Genomic DNA, 24,774 nt, shown 5'->3' with positions numbered 1-24,774 from the left:
GCTAATATATAGGCTATATATATATATATATATATATATATAATAAACAATTATTATTTTGTAGAAATGCTTTTAGACTAGGGGTCTGAGTGGCTGGTGTTCTTGGGTCTGTGAAGGTTAAAAACCCTGGTCTAAAGAACATATTATGTTAATAGCTGCCTTTAACGTGATCTGCATACGTCAGACGAGTATTATGTAACTTGTGACAATGTGTTTAGGCGAATGAAAAGTACGACGCAACATTTTCACGCTGCAGTGCGTTCTTCACATCCTGACCGCTACATAAGGACATCCGAATTCCCAACTTTGTCCCACGGTGTGATAAGCAGACAGCGGAGGCGTGGTCTCTGACGTCACTCGGGCTGAACCGTACTACAGCACTAGTCTGGCTGGATGTCTGACTCAGCTACGCAGGTTGTTTTGGGAATATATTTTAAACGCATGTTTTAACTAAACAGACTATAAATTCTCGCTTCTTCCTCTCGCGTTGGACTACGTCTTGTATTTTGGGCAGTTTGGGGAAGAGCGGCAGTAGGTAAGTTAGGAAGCAATATCACGCGAGTCGAGTTTCTGCACGCTGTACACAAGTTGGCACTGTCCCAGTCACGCGCTGTAAGTCAGGCATGTAGCCTACATGTCATTTCACATTGTATTGCTCTGCGACTGTTTAACACAGAGGTTGTGGTGCTGTGCATGCAATACAGTGCTTTTGCATTTGAGCAACAATCCAACAATGCATGTTTATTTTGTTATCATAATTGAAATGCAGAAGTTGCTCTTTTAATGCAAGGATTGTAATATCAAGTGTATTTGAGTTAGAATTTGTGAAACTAACTGAAAAATGAATGCTTTCAGGTTTAAAGGTCTTTAACAAGAAGATGACCAAGGCTCTTGCTCAGTCAATTGATAAATAGACTGGCAATGTCCATGTTAGTGTCTTTCTGACCACACCTGCTAATGGACTGAGAGGTTACTTCAATAAATGTTTCATTTCTATATGTGGACTAGTGCCAATGCTGCAGAAAAGCCCAACGTCCCGATTCCAGGTCACTGTGTCCCCAAATTTGTGCTATCACTGTCCTGCACCATCACCCGCTTGTTCATCCCTCACTTCATGGGGCTGTTTTTGCTTTCTCTGACCCTGTTTTATATCTTGCCACAGACTGCTAGAATTCGTTTCAAATAAATTTGTGCTTTTTATTTATGGACCAAATCTAGAACTGCGCAATAACGGCCTCTGCCCAACATATGGTGCTATTGGGAGTTTTAACCCTTACAAGAAACTAAATGTCACTGAGCTCTCAGGATTTAACCCAAGGACTTTCCAAGTGAGTTTGCACTCAGGATTTAAACCAAGAACTTACATCCAGGTCAGTTTTAAACAAGCATCAAACACCGAAAACCATCTGTGCTCATGTAAATAACAAATCATGAGCTCAGACAGCTTCCAGTACCGTGCACTGTTCGAGTACAAACAGGAGAGGGGTGACGATATCTCTCTGCAGCCTGGCGATCTCCTCACGGTCAGTAAGATGGCACTGCTGACGTCCGATTTCCAGGAGGGTGACGAGAAGTGCCCAAAGGGCTGGCTGCATGGCACCAATGAACGCACTAAGGAAAAAGGCAACTTCCCTGGCACCTTTGTGGAGTATGTTGGGGTCGTGAGGACAAGCCTTACTTCAGGGAAGCCCTGGCTGAGACCTGTACCGCCAACACCTGTAGGGCCCCAGCCCCCAGGGGCCTCTGCTTCGGAGGGTGAGTGTACCATTATTACATATTATTACACATTACATATGTTTTACCTAACTTGGGTGTTATACCTAAATTTGGTCAAATAAACACAATTTTAACACTGTTTATTACTCACGCATTTACATTTTTCACATATATATATATCATAAATGTAATATAAAGGAATACAAAAAAGGTTTATGATGTGAAAAATGTAAATGTGTGTGTACAATATAAATGTGTAATATATACATATATATATTTAAGGTCTTAAAAAGTCTAACACGCACGCACGCACGCACGCACGCACGCACGCACGCACGCACGCACGCACGCACACACATTATATATATTTAAGGTCTTAAAATGTCTAACACACACACACACACACACACACACACACACACACACACACACACACATACATACATATATACTTTCATTATGTGTGTGTGTTATATACTTTTCAAGACTTTAAATGTATACATTTACACACACATAAATATATATATTTACATATATAATGTATCTATCATCATGGAGTGAAAAATGTTACCACATCTCTATGGCATCCATAATCTTATACCCTCAGTCTTCAGAGCAAGATGGCTAATTATCTCCTCGCTACATTCAGATTAGGCAGCACAACCCTATAATAAAACCCTTCACTTGAAATTTGAGGACATTGTGTGCAAATCACAGACTTCGGCTCCAACTAGAAACGTTACTTCCAATTCTGAATTTAGGGATCAGTCTATGATTTGTGAACATCTCTGACAAAAAGATAAGGCATAAGTACCTGCACAAATGACGACTTTAAATAAGACAAAATTATATTTCAAATGTTGTGTTAAGCTTTTTATGGGGCCCGAGTTGCCCCTGTGTTTCTGATTGTGGTACAGTCCGCTTGTGGGGGTGTTCATATGCTAACTAGGTCAGACAGTCAACTCTGGTTTTTCCAAGAGTGCTCTTCTCTCTTATTGTCTATAGGGTGCATGTCTCTTTTATGGTGAAGGTTTAGGTTGTATTTATACTATTTGTTTTTATTCACTGTAGATCCTCTTTTAGTGACTTATTGAGGTCCTTTGTTTCAGCCAAGGTGCAGAGATGGTGATAAACAGCATAGCAAAGCTATTCCTTAGTGTCGGGAGAGGCAAAAACATGCAGTTCTGTTGAATAATTGATCACTGGTGCATTGGATGGCTGACAGTCAGCCAATCATTAGACTCACCCTGTGCCAAGGGATCTTTGTGGAACACTGACAAAACACTCACCCTGATTGAAGAGAGTTTTATGAGCCTAGCAAATTGTCAAGTTTAACGAATCGATCAGATGGGTCAGTTTATTTATTTTTACTTTATTTATTTAATGTTTTTTTGTTTTTTTAAATAATGCGTTACAGAGTGTAAGCTTTTGGAGCTGTGAAACACCAGTTCAGAACTTTTACACTGAGTTTGAACTTGTTACATTAATGTATTATTTTCATATTATTAATAATGATACATTTTCATACCATTAGAGCCTAGAAGTTACCCCGGGACCACAATAAAAATAAGCCCTAGGGCTTTTTTTTTGTTTCTTTTTAATGTATGGTGCAAAGCTGTATGCAAAGTGTGGTTGACCTACAGTACATATTGAGTCTACTCGCATTGAATTTTAAGCATGCAAAACTATTTAGGACTCTGCATTAAAAATGGACAACAGGATATAATGTCAAGCCTCATGGCCTCTGTTTTGAATTAATATCAAAAATAGTAATTCAATCTTTAAATAATGTTATAAATGCATTTAACATTTAGAATAATTTAAAACTTAAAAACAGGAATAATAAAGCATGTATTTCAGGTCCCAACACTGCAATCAATTTTATTTTAAGTAAGTTTTATATTATATTTGAATTGTTGTGAAATTTCCACAAATTTGCAGGTCAGTTATGGGATCAATTACCCGTCAAAAGTGTTTAAAAAATAAATAACGAGTGAAATAAAAATGTAAAAATACATTTAAAAATATATCGCACAAAACTGAAAAATGCATAGACTTGACATCAACGCGGTCACAGATTGAAAAATAATAAGCCTGAATCAAAACTTAACACACATTTAAAATTATATTGCACAAAATACATGAGTTCAAAATGATCCAAAAGTATGTCTTCTGCTCATATTTTTTGAATGCTTAAGCTGTTTTTCCCCTTCCCTTGTTTCCACGTTCTGTGCTTGCATGTCCAAATGTTGCTGTATAACTTGTAAATATTCAATTTCATTTGTTTTTGTACTGAAAACAACAAAAAGCTAAACCAATTGTTGGAAAGTTAATAACAATTGTTCCCATGTCTCTAGTACATTTAAGGAGTAATGTTGATCCATTTAATCCCCAATGTAGCATGGTGTTGCCTGTTCGGACCTAATATCTTCTGTAGATAGTTGCTGAAATGGAGATTTTACAAGATTCACCATATGTTTCTTTGTGTAATAGCATAGTTTTATAAGGTCAGACTCAGCAGCCAGCTCTTATTTTTTTGTCTCTTCTCTCAATCCCTTCTTCTCTGTCATCCTCTGCAGAGGCATTAGCATTTTATGTTCAAGCTAATTTGCTCAAGTGTTACAAAACGTGGCCCATTTTACTTAATAACAGCACTATGTCATGTCTCCTGGACATACAATTGTCTGTCAAATGCTGGGTGGGCAAACTTTCTGTGAGGAGCTGGTGCATTCCACAGCTGGTTTCTCTCTTTGTCTTTATGCCACTATGAATAAATGTTCCATGAAAACAATGTATGTGTCAAAGATCAACTTATTAGCTGCTCACCAGCACTGTGAAAGTGTCAGTCCAAGCCTGCGATCTTCACATTATCCTTGTTATTGACTTTAGATCCATCTCCTTTGATCACCGATGCCTGATTACTTGACTCTCATTTCTCAAAGGCCTCGTGCAGTCGTATGTTTGATGAGGAAAAGCCACTTTTGGTGTTACGGTCTGATCAAGCACATGGTGATGTGTTAATAGATGAGTCGGAGAGCTGCTAAGTGGGATGATGGTTTTCGAAGCGAGTCAGGAAGAAGCATGAGCAACTCTTTCTGAGATCAATTTTCCAGACGTGCAGGTCAGACATCATGGCTGTTTTTGCGGCTAGGCTTAATGAGGAACTGAGCAATGCGAAAAGAGAGTGCAGTCTTCCATTGAGTATACTGAGGACAAAACAATTGTTTTTCTACATTCAATGTTAGTGTGAGTCGATGTGGCATCATTTTTTATGAATTTATAGGCAGTTTAAAAAAATATATATAGAGACCGTATTTGTTATTTTTAAAGTCAATTTACATTTGCTGTACTATTAAAACATTTAGGGTTGGTAAGATTTTTATTTATTGATTGATTTTAAGGAAAGAAGTCTCCTTATGCTCACCAAAGCTGCATTTATTTGAAAAACAATAACATTGTGACTAGGGCTGTAACGATTAATCGTGATTAATCGAAATCCAAAATAAAAGTTTGTGTTTACATAATATATGTGTGTGTATTGTGTATAATTATTTTGTATATATAAATACACACACATGCATGTATATATTTGAGAAATATTTGCATTTATATACTGCATATATATATTTTTATATGATTTATATTATATATAAATAGAACTATTTTATATATAAATAACACATTTTTATTAAATATATACATGCATGTGTGTGTATTTATATATACAAAATAATTATACACAATACATACACATTTATCATGTAAACACAAACTTTTATTTTGGATTTCGATTAATCGCGATTAATCGTTACAGCCCTAATTGTGACATATTATTATAATTTAAAATAACTGCTTTTAATATTTCATAACATAATTTATTCCTGTGATGGCAAAGCTGGATTTTCAGCAGCTATTACTTGTGATTACTTGTTACATGATCCTTCATTGTAATATGCTGATTTGATGCTAAAGTAACATTTCTTATTATTGTGCTGCTGAATATTTTTGTGGAAAAAATTGGGTTATTTTCTTTTCTTTTTTCTTTTTTTTTCCCGTACCAGTGTAAACGGCTTTACTTCCCCTTTTGATCAATTTAATACATCATCATTGCTGCAAAAAATATTTTATTTCAAACGAAAACAAATTCCAAAGGTTTTAAGCTGTAGTGTACAGTTTCAATCAAAAATCAAAATAGTAATTTACAAATGTTTTTTTTTTCAATAGTTAATTGACAAATTAAAAGTGATAATGTCAATATATAATTATAATGCTTATGAGTTTTAGGATTTTTTTTTTTTTAATACAGATATGTCATAATTCTACAACGCTGCTATTTTTAAGTCACTTATGTATGGTATGGTACAAAATTGTGTTAAAACACAATTAAGCATTTGGAAACTCTATAGCAAAACTGCATTTTCTTTAGCTCTTACACATACACACTGTACATTTAGCCCATGCATGTGCTAAAGTTGAGTAGCAAATATCGCCAAGTCAAAAGAGCTCTCTCAAAAGCTATAGATAACAAGTTGTTTTATTACATTAGAAAGTCTATGGCTATAAGAAGCTTTCCAAAACACTAAAAGTTTATAGAAACTCTGCTGGCAGCCTTATTCATAAGTTTAACATTTGTTGTACCAGAAAACCATTGAGGGTTTTGAAGAAAAAAAAAACACAATATCATTAAAGGGGAACTGAAACGAACAAAATATAATTCGATAACATGTTGGTTATTAAAATTGTAAACAAATTAATTCTAAAATAATATTAAAAACAAAACATGTATGACGTTTTTCCCTAATACTGAAATTTACATTTGTTGTTATCAGAGCGCAGCCGTGTTCGATGACGTCACTGGCATGGTACCACTGCGGGCTTCTAACGTCAGGCTACTCTACTGCTACTCTGACCGAACTGACTAATTTTATCAGCATGGACAGGGAACTGTAGAAGTTAACACTAAAAACAGCATTTAAGAAAGAAATTGAATCATCGAATGAAATAATAAAACTGTATATTCTTCACTGTATGACAAAACCACATGTCATTAACTTAAGACAAAACCAACTGTTTATGCGAACCTTGTGTTTTTGACACTTTAAATGCAATAAACCGATAAAGAGAATTTAGTTTAGTGCACGTGCTGTGACGGCTGGCTGTCTGTGCATTGCGTTTAGGCGTTTGCACTCGTCAAATTTAAACTGGCTAGGAGCGCCGCCGCGTCTCTCATTCAGTTTGAAAGCGGCTGAAATCACACTAACAAGTTTCTTGCGGGTGTCGTCGATGGATATTGCTTCTATTGGATAGCATCCTCGAAGTCGGATTAATTTAGCAAGGTGATCTACTACGGTGAAGGTGAACATCACGATAACAACTAAGGGGTGAGTAGAACTTGTTTACAGGACCCACCGTGGTCACATTTATGCCACAGTCATTTTGCAAACAGGCTATTCGGTCCTTGATGGCATTGAAGGTGTTCTATTCGCATGTTGGACAGATCACAATTTTTGAACATGCTCTTGAGATGCCATTTTGCTGGAGCTGTCAAGGTAGCCTACCAGCCTACCATGCCAGTGACGTCACGGACCGTTGAAGTTCAAGATGGCTGCGCCCTAGTAACAAAACAACAAACTAATATCACTGTTTTCCCCCCTTGTAACTACTTCAGCAGTTTTAAGTGTCCTACCACACATAACAATAACACATCTGTTATATCACCTTTACTTCCTATTTAGTTTCAGTTCCCCTTTAAGGGGAATGAAATGTTTGAATAGAGCCACTCAGAAAAACCCTCAATTTACTGCCAAAGACTTGCAAGATGACCTGATGAAAGGAGGAAAAAACATTTCAATGGAGAGTAATAAGAATAACACTAGACAAGCATGGCCTTCATGTTGGGACATCTTGCCGAATGCCACTCTTGACCAAGAAGAACATATAAGGCCAACTTGAAAATGCTAAAATTAATTTGGATAGACCTGTGGAGTTCTGGAAGAATGTTTTATGGAGTGAAATGACCGTGGGTCCACTTTTTGAACCCACGGATCAGTGGTATGTCTGGTGCAAAAAAGGCAAAGCTTATGGGCAGAAGAACATCATCTCCATGGTCAAACATGGAGGTGGTCCAGTCTTGTTATGAGGGTGCTTTGCTGTCTAGGAAGTGGAAATCTTGTCTGTATGAAGTACATCATGAATTCTTTGTATTAAGCCATTATCACAAAAGATGGTGATGCCTTAAATGCAGAGACTGAAGCTTGACGATCAATGGATTTTCCTGCAGGACAGCCACCTCAAAGTATACATCCGAATCTACTTAAGCTTGTTTCAGGGATCAGCCGTAGAATGTTCTTGGGTGGGTAGTAAAGTCTTCAGATGTAAATCTCATGGAAAATATTTGGTGGAATTCAAAGAAAGCAGTGGTAACGTGAGAACCAAAGATTATCAGTGATTTGGAAGCTTTTTCAATTGTGGAATGGGCCAAGATTGCTGTAGAGACAAGCTTTGAAGCCCTTACAGGCAGTATTTATTTAATCATTTAATTTTGAACACAAATGTTTAGAGCCAATTTTTTTTTTTTTTTCATTTATCATCAGCTTTACGTTCTCAGAATCACTCAAATGTGTATAAACTTTCTATAATAGTTTACTGATGCCTTTGTTTACAATGTGTTTGTTTTTGCATTAAACCCTTTTATCCAAAGTGAAGAGTGACCAGCGAAAACCCTTGTTTTTTTGTATCTCACTAAAAAAATAAACTGAATGTGTAAACCCATAAACTACAAACATTTATAATATGGACTGCATTTGATTTCATAATAAGCTCATAAGGCCTTCCTATTCAAATATGAATTAAAAGCCTCTTATGAATTAAAGGCTATTTTATTTTTATCATGGCTATAAGTTACTAAACTTTCCATAAACCAATGCCTTTGAAAGTCTTCAGTCAGAATGAAGGTTGATGAAGGCTTTCAAGTCACCATTCTGTGTGATGTTTTTTTTTTTTTTTTTACTTAATAATCATGAAGGCATTTTGAACAATGAAGGCATTTTAATTCATATTTGACTCTAAGGGCCTTGGGCTAAGTTAAGAATTACTTTTACACCCAAGCAACACTCTCTGCATGCCTGGTTTTACAACAGATTAAACAATTGACAGCCCTAAGCACTATTTTCTAAACCACGTTCGAGTTACAATTCTTATCACTCGACGTCTGTGATTTCATGTACCCATTCGGATGGGACTAACAACTCTGTGTTTTTTTTACAGAGGTGGGAGTGTGTTTTCTAGATGTTGGTGTTACAGAAGGTCATCTGTTGTATGTGCGTGCATCACGTTCACGTATGACATATGTCTTTCAATTTATTATAATTTTGATTTATTATTATATAAAACCTTATTTAAGTAAATTTCACGAGTTTATGCAGTGGCTGTTTATAATAAACCTACATACGTGAGCTAGCAGAGAAATCTAGACAAGTATCTTACTCTTACCTGAAACTGATATTAAAATGGCAGTCTTCACAGTTTCCGCCATTTGGCTCTATTTATTGATTGTATATGTAATTTTTTCGTCGGAGACCATCCAAATTGAAACTGAATGAAAGCATGCTGAAGATTGGTGCACAAACTGTAGCTCGGGTAGGTCAAAAAAACACACGAGGAGAAGCGTTAGAATAATACAACATCAGCAATCACAGACATTCGCATTCAGACGGGATTAGATTTCTCAGAAGACCGCTGAGTTTGCCGAAAAACAGTTGGTAATTTGCTCTGGAATTTTTACTGAGGTTGTGTGAGAAAAACACAGACTTGGCAGATTCGGACGGGATTAAAATCGCAAAGTACGCCTGTGAAACAACCCCCTGGAAAACTGTCCGAATAGGGCTCTATTGTGCAATATATCGAGCAGAGCCTTGCAAATCTTAGGTATGCCATGGAAGATGGCACGGTGAAAATGCTGGCACTAATCGCACTGCTAAAAAAAAAACTGATTAAAGGGGTCGTGACATGGATTTTTTATTATTTTAATGTTCATTGAAGCTAATTTGTTATGTTAATAAAGGTTTTTGCGCAACAAACAAACATATGAGGAAAATTATTTTCAACCCTCATTCTGACCCTCTGTCTGAAATTCTTGTCAGTAAACGGCCACTATTGTAATTGGAAAATGCAATGACATTAGCCAATCACAACCCCCTGCTATTTCTTGTGATCAAGTGTTTTGTATAATTTTAATATAAAACTGTAATTTACGGACAAGACAATTTTTACTAAATGTTGCTTTGTAACTTCTGTCATATCCAATACAGTTGTCTTCATCTTTCAGTAAAAGTTTCGGTAACACTTTATTTTAGGGTCCAAATCACACTATTAACTAGTTGCTTATTAGCATGCATATTATGATATTGTCTGTTTATTAATACGTATAAGGCTAAGCACATATTAATGTCATCTACTGCATGACTCTACATGTACAACCCTTAATCCTACCCAATTCCTACCCAATACCTAAACTTAACAACTACCTTACAAACTATAATAAGCAGTACTTAGGAGTTTATTGAGGCAAAAGTCATGGTTAATAGTGAGAATTGTACCCTAATTTAAAGTGTGAATTTTCTTTGCTATCTCTCATTACACTGTGCTTTATTTACAAAATATTCTGCAGTCAAATGCTCCAAACAAATATATAATCATTCGATGTGATCCAGGACGCCATTCAAAATAAACCATTCACTTGTTCCTGACATGGGTGTCCTTCTAAGGTCTGGACAGAGGCATAAACAAGCTGTTTAAACCATTTGCGTCAAAGTGAATGTTTATTTACTTTTCCATTTTTCATGTTGTCGGAACACGTCAGAAATTGAACGGGCATCTGTATACTGTATCGTGTAGATGGCGTCAGTGATAATAATGGGTTCAATCTGATTTCTCATGTCATGACCCCTTTAAGACTCAGTGTTACAAGTTTCATGTATGCTACTCTGCTTGATTTACCATGTGACAGGGAGGTTCAGACTCGGCCAAGGCTCTGGCAGAACACTTGTTGGCTCCCATACTCCTTTGCTGCACTCAGTTTCACATTAGCTGCAAATGTGGTGGAGCGATTTCAAAAACGTAACCTTTTTAAATTCCGATTAAGAATTTGTAATTTTATAGCATAATTTCTGAACCAAGTGGCCCGTGCCAGGTGAACTGCCAGAACCAGGTGAGCTTGGCCAAAGCACATACAAATGAAAGGCAGGATGTTTTTTTGTAGTTTTTTTTTTACTGAAAATAATATCTCAGGCTCCTGTTTTGTGTGATATTTCTCACTGCAGAAGGTTTTATATTCCTACATAGCCTAAGGCTGTTAACGGCAAAACAATGACAGCAATGGTAATGTTAGAACATAGGATATTAACAGGGATTTTACGCTTATTCACTCATGTATTGTAGAATTTCATTGTCTGAGCCAGAAAGAGCCAGAATGTTATTTTCTAGAAATTATATGAACTGTGAATTGATGTCTTTAGTCGTAGCCGTGAGGATGACAGGTAACAGGGAACATTTTTGCTATTTTATGGGCTCAATACAGTCATTTAAAAGTAATCCACACATTGGAATTTTTCCCAACCAACGAATATTTCCTAATCAAATTCTGCTATGGGACTACACACATTATCCATGCTTCCACCAACAGAAAGCTGCTTTGTTTAAAAGTGACTTCTCTGTTTGAGCTGTGCTCTACATGCATCGCTACACTATTGGCAATTAGAAATTAGACAATGGACCTTTTTTTGACCACAAGATTTGCGTTGACCACACTTTCAGAGTGTTGCTTTGTCTACCGGGCATTTGCACCTCCCGTCCGTGTTAAGAAGTAGATCTGGTGTCTATAGTGAATTCATCATTACTTTTGTTCCACATTAATAAGTTTTAAATTAATCAAATTTAAAGCAGCATAAATAAATTCCACTAGCTTTCATTTTGGCTTTGCCAAAACCTGAAACAGGCATGTAATCATTTTACATTTACATGACATGTTTCATTTTACACATCATTTGCAATGCAGGTAGGCATCTCTGTTCTTGCAGCTGTTCGGCATTAGAGGGCTTTGTCCCATGTGCATTTCTGAACAGACGGATTTCGCTTTAAGCATGACAACGAGGGCTGGTGCAGACCCTCTCAGTCATATCTCTCTGAAAATCCATCTCCACCATCCCACTCAGTGCCATGCAAAGAGGACGAAAGCCCTGTCTTTGTGTGCCGTTTTATCCTGCTGTTGTGTATTCTCTGTCTTGCTTGTTTTTCATGAAGCCCGGTGTGGGATATTCTGCGCTCAGTGCGATGGTTGGGACTCAACTGGTCTAATTCTTCGGTTAGAAAGAACTGCAGCTACTCCAGAGTGAACGTGTCCATTCTAGATATTTATTAGGCCATACAATTGTAAGTTGTATACAGGTTTGCGTGGATATACATCAAAGTGGTTTCTGTGAGAGAACAAATTAAGAATGATAAATATAAATGATAATATGACATGACAGAATATACACAGATAATGCTTGTATAAGTATACATGGAGAAGTTAAAGTTGAATGAAGTAATAGCAAAGTAGAGCTTATTGAAATATATATACTCTAAATGCAGCTACATTAAACAGACCGGGCTGCCGCTGCTACTGCTAACAAGGTGTCAGATTACAAAAGTGTGTGCGCTGCTCTAGCACTCTCGTGCGCTATTGTAACATATGCCGATAAGACATTTTATACATATTTTTAATCACCATATGACAACAACTCCCTTGAATAAACATCGTTGATAGAATATAACAGGATGACTCGTTGAATATGTGAGCATTGCACCGGCGATTGTATGTAAATTATGTTGACACAATAACATTTCTGAGGAAAAATAAACTGAATCACGCTCTAACACTCTCTGAAAAACATCTACAATGACTTTAAATATTTTTACTTACGTAGTTATGAACGCACGGCAATACCACACAAATAAGAATTATTGATAAACAATGCCAGGATAACTCCGTGTACTGGATGCTGCCGACTGAACTTTTGCGCATACATCCGACAAGTCTGAACAAGTTCGACTCGCGCATGCGTGAGGCGGGTAATTTTGTACAGCCGCCCCACAAATTTACACAGGAAATTTGTAAATCCACAAAATGTCCCAGCTTAACTACCGGTGTTACAAACTAAACTTTAGGCATTTCAGGCAACACAATGAGTTTAGCAACAGGGCGGACATATGTATTGCCCTTGATGTCCACTTCGACGGCTCTTATTGCACCATCATCGCTTGGTAGGAGTCGGGTCACCCTACCGACAGACCATTGTGCTCTGGGAAGTTGAAAGTCCATAATCAATACAACCTGGTCGACTGCTAGATTTGGTGTGCTGTTCTGCCATTTCTGTCGAAGCTGAAGACTGGGTAGATAGTCTCTGAGGAACTGTGTCCAAAAGTGATCGGCGATCACTTGGCTGTGTCTGTAGCGACGCCGTCCAAGTAGATTGCTGGGTCCATACACAGCCTGAGGTAGGGAAGCGTCCCGCCGCCCCATAAGCAGCAAATTGGGGGTAATAGGGTCAGGATCTGCTATATCAGATGACACGTACCCCAGGGGTTTTGAATTTACAATGCCTTCCACTTCGATCAATACTGTAGTAAGGACTTCCTCCGAGACAGTGTGATCTTTCAGAACAACTTGGAGGGCAGTCTTGACTGATTTAATTTCCCTCTCCCACACTCCTCCGAAGTGAGGTGCGTGAGGTGGGTTGAATTGGAAGGAAATTTTTTGTTTGGCTAGTTGGTCTTGGAGTGATGGTTCCATTTCGGCAAAGGCTTCAGAGAGCTCACGCTCTCCCCCTCTGAAGTTGGTGCCTCGGTCGCAGATGATCTCAAAGGGCTTTCCTCTCCTTGCTATGAAGCGTCTGAGGGCTAGTAAAAAGGAATCTGCGTCCATGCTGCATAACAAGTCGAGATGTATGCATCTTGTAGTGAGACATTTAAATATTATGCCCCATCTCTTTTCTTGCCGTCTGCCAATTTTGATTACATAGGGACCAAAGCAATCAACTCCCGTGGACCAGAATGGAGGTTGGTTAATTCTCAGACGGGAAGCAGGCAGGTCCGCCATTTTAGGTACAATGGGCTTGCCACGCCATTTCCTACACTCAGCGCATTGTCTCTGGCACTTTTTTACCATCTGGCGGCCTCTAAGAACCCAATAGGTTCGTCTTAGCTCTGCGAAGACTCTTTCTGGACCTGCGTGCATCAGGCGGTTGTCAAAGTCTTGAATTAGCAGTTTTGTTATGGGGTGTTCTGGTGCCAACACAATAGGGTGAAGTGCATCCTCTGGCAGTGTTGCAGCTTTGCGTAATCTACCACCCACTCTTATCAGATTAAGGTGAGGATCCAAAGTTGGAGCAAGGGAGTATAATCGACTGTTTGAATGCACAGATTTATTGGCTTTAAGGGCATGCACTTCCTTAGGAAAACTTTCAGTCTGTGCACGTCTGAGTACAGCAGTTTCAGTCTCTATGCGTTCTTCGGCAGACATAGGGGGTGCTGCCGAACCATGCAGAGACTGATATGTGGTCCTGATGAGGTCGTCCCATGATTCGCAGTTATCTACATCAAAAGAGGCATGACTGACTGTGACATTACCGCAGAATGCGGATTTACGGAGTTCTTCTAAATCTTCTACTGGCACTGCAGGATGGATTGGCCAGTGGTCTGGAGATTGGTGCAGAAATTTTGGACCTTGATTCCATCTGCAGGTGTGGGACAGATCTATGAGGGTCTTACCCCGCGTTATATCGTCGGCTGGGTTGTTATTCGAGTCCACATATTTCCAGTTCTCGTATCCAACGAGGTCTTGAATCTCTGCGATTCGCGTGCCAACAAACACTTTGTAGTTACATGACTCAGACTGTATCCAGTGTAGTACGGTTGTTGAATCAGACCACATGATTGTCTGTCTGAGGTTAAGTGTAAGTTCTGTGTTCAGTGTTTTGGCCAGCTGAGCACCAGACAATGCCGCGCAGAGTTCAAGGCGAGGAATGGAGAGTTGCTTCTTGGGTGCCACCCGTGACCTCGCCATGATGAATGCAATTTGGATGTCATCACCCGTTTCCACCCGTAAGTAGGCTACAGAGCCATATGCCTTCTCCGAGGCATCACAGAAGACATGTACATCGATAATGGAGGACGTGTTGTTGCATGCTGGTGTGTAACACCTAGGCATTGTTATTCTCTGTAGGTTAGGAAGCTCTTCTTCCCAAGCGTGCCATTCTGAGAAGAGGTCAGCTGGCAGAGGTTCATCCCAACCTCCAACCCTCTTCCATAGTGATTGCACCATGATTTTGGCCCTTGTGGTGAACGGAATGATGTAACCTAGTGGGTCATATTGGCTTGCCAGGATGCGATAGACATCTCTCATTGAGGTTTCCCCACTTGTTGACACAGGCCTGTGTTTATAACCTAAAGTGTCCTGGGAACAGTGCCACACTAGGCCGAGAGTCGACTCTTGTGGATCAGTTTTGTTTGAAGAAAGCCACCGCTCGCAGTCTACTGATTTGGCTTCGGCGGGTAAATGTGCAATCACATTAGGAACATTGCTAGCCCATTGCCTTATGTCAAAACCACCAGCTGCTAATAATGCTCTCATTTTGTCAACGAGTTTCTTAGCCTGATGCTGAGACTGAAGAGATTGTAAGCAATTGTCCACATAGAAAGACTGCTGGACAGACTCAACTACATCTTCATTGCCCTCGGTGTTGTCTCTGACATGTCTCTGGAGGGTATAAGTAGCGCAGCATGGACTACAGGTGGTCCCAAACGGTAACACCCGCCATTCATAGATGTCTGGGTTGCGATCTCTTTCCATGTCTCTCCAGAGAAAGCGGAGCAGGGGCTGGTCTTCAGGTAACAGCCTGATTTGGTGAAACATAGCTCGTATGTCTCCACTTATCGCAACGGCATACTCTCTGAACCTGAGCAGGACTCCCATCAGTGGTGAACCAAGAGTGGGACCAGGGAGTAAATTATCATTTAGGTTCATTTGATTGTAGGTGAAAGAGCAATTAAAGACTACCCGGGCTTTGTCATTGTGGAGCACAATGTGATGAGGAACGTACCATGAATTAACGGAATTGACAGCTTCTGAGTTGGTTATTCGAACTGCATAACCTGCCTCCTCCAGCTTGTGTATCTCTTTGCCATACACGTTTGCCAGGTCCGGATTATTAACAAGGCGACGTTCTGTAGCTCTTAAAAGAGCCATGACAGCGTTTGGTGATGAGTGTAGTGTAGCCGCGTCTCGCTTATGAAGTAATGGGGTAGCGTAGCGGGTTGCACCATCAACTGTAACATGCACCGTTTTCTCCTCCAACATTGCCAGTGCAGCTTTATCTTGTCTGGAGCGGACTACTTCTTTCTCATTTCTCTGTGGCAGTAGGTCAAGCTGCCACAACCGTTCAACATGTTGACGTAACTCTTGAGTAGGAGGAAGGAATGTGGTGTGGAGGCATGAGCTTACATTTGAGGGTTGCTGGAGAAAGGTTGTTGGTCCTTGAACTGCCCAGCCAAGCAGTGTGCGTACCGCTACAGGGCTACCAATCGGTCCCATGCGGATTGGGCATTTTGGTGTGATCAGCTGTGGATAATCTGATCCTATGAGTAGCAAAGGCTGCACTTTAGAGAAACTTTTCAGCTGAATGTCCCTTAAGTGACCATATCTTCGTTTCAGTAAATTAGCGGGGCAAGACTGTTCAGCCAGGTTGAGCTCTTCAGCTGTGAATGCCCTTTGGATCTGATGTTTCACATTTGGGTGTGATATCGCAGATACCTCAAAGGAGACTGCATTTCCTCTTAGCTGAACAAGGTCTTGTCTTATTGTTCTGAGAGTCAAAGTTTCTTCTGATCCTTTCAAGCCCAGCTGTTTGACTGCTGCTGGCAGGATAATTGTTCTTTCCGAACCATCATCTAACACAGCATGTGTGTCCATGAACCTTTTACCGCTGCGAAGTCTTACTGGGACAACTTTCAACATCACTCTGCCTGAATGACTGGCCTGGTCCAAGTAAACTTGAGAAGTGGCTGCGCTCACTGTGAGTATGCTTTGGGTTTCTGCAGCAACTGCAACTTCATGCAGAACAGGCAGGTGAAGTCCTCCACATGTAGAGCAAGCTTTCTTGAGCGTACAGCTGTCCTGTTTGTGACCGCGTCCACACCTCCAGCATTTATTTTGCTCTTTAATCCAGATTCCTCTTTCGGTGTGTCTCAACTTGCCAAAGGCTGCACAGGCATTGAGATAATGCTCATGGTTGTTGCAGTAGGGACAAAATGGCTTAAAGCGATCTTGTTTTTTAGCTGTAGCTGCCATTTTAGTGTCTGTGAGGGAGCTGGAGGGCCAATTGATGACTTTACGTTGTTCACTACCTGTGAGAATTGTGGCTGCCTTAGCTTTGGGATAAGAAAGAGGTTTCTGCTCTCGCCGAAAGGGCTCTGTATGCGCTGGCCCTGTTACACGCCTAGATATTTGAATGGCCTGTGCTTTCCTTTCTAGCCACTCAGCAAATTCTGGCAGTGTGTAAGTCCTGGAACTGCCGCTCATAATGATGTGCTTGTTGAGACAGTACTCTATGAATGAGTCTCTGTAGCTGACAGGCAGTTTAGTCAGTAGAGTGTCAACGTGGGAGCCACACTGCAGTTCGTACCTAGAGGGTCCATCCATCGTGTTCAACATGCCCACCAGTGTGTTAACAGCTGCCGCCAAGTCCTCAAATCCCTGCGCATCACCTGGTCGAATAACTGGTGCATTGAGGATAGCTCTCAGCTCGCTCTGAATTAACTGTCTTGGTTGACCGTATCTCTGTTCAAGAGCCTGCATGGCACTGGTGTAGGGAAATGGGCAGTTGACACAACTCTTAGCTACCTGGTAAGCAGCAGGCAAACGTAGATGATCCAGAAGCACTTGGTATTTATAGTCCTCTGTTAAATGCCTGTGTGGGCCAAGGATGCTGTCTAGTCCTTTCTTGAGCATAAGAAAATCACTCTCTTTCCCTGAGGAGAAGACTGTCAATTTTGGTTTGGGTATGCCATAGGAAGATGCAATGGCCATTTCCACCAGCCCAGGTGCCATAGGATTGACAGGATAATAATACTGCGGTTGTAATCCAGGCCCATGAGGTGGAGGCAGAGACAGTGGTTGATAAAGGCGTTGAGAATGCATCGCTGGTTGCGCTGGTACAGGCTGAACTGGAGCTGGTGCTATATGCTGGTACTGTGGCTGCAGTGAAGCTGGTGCAGATGGTACAGCAACTGGCTGACGTTGGGGTTGCACATAAGAATGTGCTGGAGGTGCAGCAGCTGATGGAGGCAGTGGCTGTATGCGGGCTGGTACTTGAGGATAGGCAGGCTGAACAGGCTGAGCAGCCGTGGGGGGCCATGAGTCTATTCGTCGGAGTTCTGCAAATGATCTCTGAGGCTGTGGCCCAGGCAGGGAAGATACACGAGCTATATTAGGTGGATGCATGATTGGTTGCGACTGCAGTTGCATGGAGGGCTCGTGATAAAGTGTTTCCTCATATTGTAGTGATGATGCTACAGTCACAGGGGGTTCTAATCTAGTGTTACTGGGTTCAACGTGAGGAAGACTCCCATAGTGTTCGTAAACAGGAGATTTAAATGCAAAAGATGCCTGTTTCGCACTGTCCATTCTGATTTGAATCTCTCTCATCTCGCTACTTAAATCCTTCCATCGGGCTTTTAAGTGATGCAGCTCTTCACTTTCGAAGTTTCTGTCCCTGGGAGCAGGAGTAATATAACCCCTATCAGGATCCTGGCTTGTATAAGGTATTCCTGCAGCGACCTCTGCTGGTAAAGAATGAACATGACGTGGAAGTGGATAATCAAGCACATAATCCTCCAAGTAGGTGGGTACCCGCCGGGTACGACTTGGATGAGGATCTGGCACTTGTTCTCCCTCGTAGTAATCTCTGGATGTAGCCATAACGCAGCTGATGTCCCGATCCGGCTCGAAGGACCAATTTGTGGGATATTCTGCGCTCAGTGCGATGGTTGGGACTCAACTGGTCTAATTCTTCGGTTAGAAAGAACTGCAGCTACTCCAGAGTGAACGTGTCCATTCTAGATATTTATTAGGCCATACAATTGTAAGTTGTATACAGGTTTGCGTGGATATACATCAAAGTGGTTTCTGTGAGAGAACAAATTAAGAATGATAAATATAAATGATAATATGACATGACAGAATATACACAGATAATGCTTGTATAAGTATACATGGAGAAGTTAAAGTTGAATGAAGTAATAGCAAAGTAGAGCTTATTGAAATATATATACTCTAAATGCAGCTACATTAAACAGACCGGGCTGCCGCTGCTACTGCTAACAAGGTGTCAGATTACAAAAGTGTGTGCGCTGCTCTAGCACTCTCGTGCGCTATTGTAACATATGCCGATAAGACATTTTATACATATTTTTAATCACCATATGACAACAACTCCCTTGAATAAACATCGTTGATAGAATATAACAGGATGACTCGTTGAATATGTGAGCATTGCACCGGCGATTGTATGTAAATTATGTTGACACAATAACATTTCTGAGGAAAAATAAACTGAATCACGCTCTAACACTCTCTGAAAAACATCTACAATGACTTTAAATATTTTTACTTACGTAGTTATGAACGCACGGCAATACCACACAAATAAGAATTATTGATAAACAATGCCAGGATAACTCCGTGTACTGGATGCTGCCGACTGAACTTTTGCGCATACATCCGACAAGTCTGAACAAGTTCGACTCGCGCATGCGTGAGGCGGGTAATTTTGTACACCCGGGGATGATGATAAACACTGCCTTCACTTGGGAGAACGTTGCGCCATAAATCTGTTTTTATCCTTATTTCTATGCTGTGGCTCAGGATTTGACTGTGGTTTTCTGAAATTTAGAGAAAAGCACAAAACAGCTAAAACTGCTTCTCCATATTACACTTTCTCCAGCTATTTATGAGCACCCATAAAGACTCGTGCCTTTTATGTCATTATTTTATGTCCCCTTCATCTGTGCATTTTAAATGTGACCGAAAGGCTCACGATAAATTTGTTGCAGTGTAATTTAACCAACATAATAACGCAAGGATATAAAATGCACCAGGCTAAAATGGATGGTGCACTGCCTTTTATAAACAAGGGTGGGTCTTTGTTTCTATATAAGCACAGTATGACCTCAGCTAAAATTAAACTCTTTTTTAGACATTAAAACCTGTTTGTGAAAATTCTAATTTGCAGATACTGCTGAATGTTTTTGTGGTAACTGATAATTATTTTTTCAGTGTTCTTTGATGAATACCATTTTTTTAATATATACAAAAGTCAATTTTCCTGTCATTCCAGGCAGTGATTAGTTTAATGGAATTAACGCCTCAGGTGATCAGCTGAAAAGGCAGGTAAACACTTAAAATAGAGGTTTACAATCACACCAGGTCTTTATTAGCATCAGCACATAACTTCAAAACACTTGAGTGGAGTGGTGGTGTGGAATTTATGTTTCCATTATAGCATTAGATGTGCTGAAGATTGGCCTGCACGGGTTTAAACTCTGATGCATGCTTGGACTGCAAAATTTGCTGCAAGAAATCTAGAATGCAGGACCAATTCAATGGAGACTCTTGTAAGAACTGTTCTTTTTATCGCATCCCCGTAAGAGTGTTGCAATGAGCCGGAGGCTGATGGTTAATCTTGGCCATTCTCGAAAATGCCACAGATGTTTCTGGTGAGAGTGAAAGATATTTACAGAGGGAGTTCATACGCTTGAGCTGCAGTCAGAATTTAAGGTTTATCTTGGTTGAAATTCTAAAGTGTTCCTGGCCTCTCCAGCTTTTACTGCTTCAACATTCCTTATGTTGAATGCTCTTATTGTGTTGACATTTTAAGACTCAAGTTGTGGTATAGCGGGTGAAGTGCTATTGCATGTTTGTGTATGTGTAAGAGAGGGTGAATACCCTCGGGATTTGGAGAATCGAGCCCCTGTTTTAAAGCAAGGGGCTATTGTTATATAACTGTGGTTGATGCTTTTGCATGTGTTCAGAGTGTCACTGTCATACATATAATTAGAAGTATGTCAATACTTTTTTATATCAAATCAAGGCAGTTTTCAATATACAATTCAGCAGGACTATACATTTAGATGCCAATGCATATAATAGGGTTAGCTATGGAGAAATCGATTTGATTCGGATAAATTGGTTGAATATATTTTGACAATTTTGAGCAGAAGCGATCTTCATCCAGCCAGGAAGAACAAATAACATCACTGAAGGTCAAGAGGTTAGCTCTGCCTTTTACCTTATAAAACTGTTTCATCATAAAGTCAAATCCATGGTGAAATTTATAACAAAATAGCTTTCTTTTTATCTCCCTTATCATTCTTATGGTCTTGTCTGATCTGTGAAAGTGTGTGCTAGAAGTATAGAGCGGCTAACCACAGCATGATAAATAAATGGTAAATAAAATGTTTGTGGCATTTAAAAATATGATGTTTCTGCTGCACAGCATGAAACGCATCTTGACAGAAAACTGTATAAATTTGCATTTATTCAACCTAGTCTGTTGTGTTACAGTGATACAGTGATACAGTTACATTTGATCAAAAATAAATTAAAACAATAATTTTGTGTAGATAATAATATAATAATAATATACTCATCTATTTTTACAGTTTAAAATAAATGTTTTCCATTTTAATATATTTTAAAATATTATTTATTCCTGTGATTCCAATTAACTTGTTTGTCCTAACACTTAGGGGCCTATCATACACCCGGCACAATGCAATGGCAGGCGCGACCTGAAGTTTCAGGTACAATTATATTAATTATATCAGGTATAATTATAAGAAAATATACAAAACAGTAACAATACACAAAATGTCCTGGGGATATGCATGTTCATTCAGAGAAAGGTTTGTCTATGAATTAATGGAGAAAAGTCCTTTTTTATGGGCCTTTATGTGTCTATGAATTAATAGAGAAAAGTCCTTTTTTATGGGCCTTTATGTTTCTGTTTCAATAGGGAATGCCGTTGAGAGTGGACTCTCTCTCCCGGATTGCCAGGTTTTCATAATGAAACCAGCCCTATTGCCCAATCATAGCCCAATCGCGTTCCGGGGGGTTCCCCTGTAAAAATCGCGTTCCGTTGGTGGGGTACTTTCAACCCACGGACTAAAAAAACTCCCCGGGGCAACAGTGTAAATGTAGCCCAACACTGCTGTTCTGCCTTTTGGAGTTGTTCACAGACACTTTGGCACCTACTTTTGTTGTTTGGTGAGGGGTCTTGTTATTCATTAAATAGGCTATAACTGATCATTGTTTTTCTGATCAGTCCAGCCTCTACACATTGCTTATTATATCAGTATTGAAAACAGTTGTGCTGCTTGTTTTTGTGGAAACAGGGTTACATCTTTTTTTTTCAGGATCATTTGCTGAATAGAAAGTTCAAAAGAAGCAGTTATTTTTAAATATTTGAAATATTTGTAACAATGCAATTTGCTGTCTTTACTCTTCTTGCTTAAAAATTCCCAGACAATATACAGTGCATGCCTTATTCAGACACTCTAATGGGAATTCTCAATTCAATTTAGTTTTTGATGGGCAGTATGGTTATGTCATACAGTGAGAATGAGAGTGTATACAGGGAAAAAATGAACAAGAACAGAACTTGGACAATACAGGGCAGAAAGTATTGTTGGTTTAGTGCAGTTTACACAAAAAATTGTTAATGGTATTTATTTGTGCACATATATATATATATATATATATATATATATATATATATATATATATATATATATATATATTTAGATATTTATTTATTTGTGTATGTGACCCTACCTTTCCTTTCTGTTAAAGATGGGGTAAGTTGTTTTTGAAATATGCTGTTGGCTAATGTCGATATTTGAAATCAACTTAAACAAACACACCCCTTCTTCATCTCCAAAACTCACACTATAATCCTAACAGCCCTGTTCCGAGTCCATCTCGAGTCCGTCTCGAAGTCAAGTGCACTAACAATGGTGCTAAACACTGCATTCATTAGCAGACAGACGCCAAGGCGACTCTGACTAACTGGCCTCCGTTACGCACGCAATCCAAGAGAGGATGTTTGTTTATCATAGCAGTAGCTTTATTGCATAGCAGTTTATTTATTGACAAAGAAGCACAAAAAATGAACGCAGTACACAATAGTAATTACAAACAAGAGTTGGTTGTTAGTTCCCAACAGCACAGCAGCTCCAGACAAACAATGACACTTGTGGACCCGAATCAAAGCAACATCCGCGTCTGTTTTCAGGCCTTCCCGCTTAGCTCTCTCCAACACGGGACAGCGTTTCTAATATTAATGCGGGTCCTAAAGCTCTTGCCCAGACATAACCCTTTATTTTTCATTGATTTATTCTGAGCTTTTCTCTTTTGTATTGTGTCTCATCTCTATTTCTGCCATCTCTCTTAGAATCTCTCTCTTGATCGCTTAGAATCTCTCTCTTGATCGTCATTTGCCCCCTACTGCTGATTGGCTACATGTTTGTTGTTGTGTCGGTCCGACTAACTTCCAAACAGCATATTTTAAAAACGACTTACCCCACCTTTAACTGATTGGTTATTAAAGGCATGTGATGCAATGTATAATATATATTTATCTTTTTTTTAGTGGAGTGATGTGTACTGTTTATTTTGTGACAGCAGGAGCTGTTAGCCCTGTTCCACTTTTTTTTCTGAGGACTAAAAACGAACATCACAGGAATTGAGGGAAGCTTGCAGCCTGTCCTTGCAGATACATCAAATGTACTTTAAACAAGCTCATAGTTTGCCAGGCTGCCCTCAAGTTAAATAGTTACTCTCCATCCTTAACCTTCTGTCCTCTTTCATCTTCCCTGGAAATTTGCACCGTCTCTGAAAGAGACAGCACTCCAAGGAAATTAATGATGCATCAGTAAATATGACCTACAGAGCCATGTTGACACAGGTGGTGGTCTTTTACCTTGGCCCCATCTTCAATTTGCTCTTCTTTTACTAGTAGCAAGTTTGTTTAAAGTCTTCCCATCTGCCCTGAGCTCCACAACCTTCAAAATGTTTAGACTGCAGCATAGAAAAAAAAGCCTGACTTATGTGAAGGCAAGAGTTTTCTTCTGCAAGCTTACGAAAACATCGAAAGTATTTGATTTGCTTAAACAACACCCACGCGTCGCTAATTCAGGGCAGCCTACATTAGACTTTTACACAAAATTATTTTCTAAGGGAACTTAGGTTAAGCAAACCACTATTTCTCACTGTCAATAGAGAATTTAATAGCTGAAGAATCATTCTCTGTTGGTGGTCAACGTCAAATTCTGGAGAACACATCCCTGACCTTGGACACTGTCATTGAAAGTTAGTTGGGCTGTCTTTGCTACAGTGATGGTTGCCTGAGGGCAACCTAGTTCTTACCTGTCATGGTTGTCTCATATGCTTTGCAGATTAGATTGAGGAGGCAGAACGCTGTTTGATATATTTTTATACATATATATGCAGCCTTGCTTGAGAATCTACACATGCCAGAAGCGTTTTGCTTAAGAAAATTCAAAGAATCAGTATGATCACAGACTGCAGTCAAATTTATACATGTTCCATCATGACAGAGGGGAGTTAAAAGGTCAGGCATTAGTGACGGTGCCCTCGGTCTCCCTTCACATGGTATGGGAACTGTCTCTTGTCTATAGATATTTGTTTGTTTGTTTTGCCAGCTTTTCAGGCTAATCTGTTCTATTCTCAGGAGTATTGTCTTGTCAGGTGAATGTCAAGTGTTTGTTGTGTGGGTTATTGTATTTAATGGATGTCAGCAGATGGACTGTTTTTTCTTTCGGAGGCGGCTAGCAGTGCAAAATTGACACACTTCACCTTTTATGAAAATGTGTCCATGTCATTTGATTTGGTATTTTAATTAAATGACCTTTCACCTCGTTTCCTCTGTTTATTTATTGATGTGT

At 39.5% G+C, this 24,774-nt stretch overlaps 1 protein-coding gene across 5 annotated transcripts in view; it reads left to right on the top strand.

Annotated features, from left to right (window-relative positions):
* The first annotated feature begins 308 nt into the window (after positions 1 to 308).
* The window catches only part of pik3r3b (phosphoinositide-3-kinase, regulatory subunit 3b (gamma)), a 166,874-nt gene continuing 142,408 nt past the window's right edge, over positions 309 to 24,774 (top strand). Inside the window, exons 1-3 of one of the 5 annotated variants that reach the window (XM_079628652.1) lie at positions 309 to 535; positions 1,219 to 1,370; positions 1,506 to 1,755. In XM_079628652.1, coding sequence (XP_079484778.1) covers positions 1,533 to 1,755 — 223 coding nt within the window. In that variant the 5' untranslated portion in view covers positions 309 to 535; positions 1,219 to 1,370; positions 1,506 to 1,532. Of the gene's footprint in view, positions 613 to 855; positions 1,756 to 24,774 lie in introns of all 5 variants that reach the window. The other 4 variants (XM_079628651.1, XM_079628648.1, XM_079628650.1 and 1 more) reach the window with 4 other exon arrangements.

This window comes from Phoxinus phoxinus (genome assembly GCF_949152265.1).
Source record: "Phoxinus phoxinus genome assembly, chromosome: 11".
NCBI lineage: Eukaryota > Metazoa > Chordata > Actinopteri > Cypriniformes > Leuciscidae > Phoxinus > Phoxinus phoxinus.
This window is presented reverse-complemented; position numbering and strand designations above follow the sequence as displayed.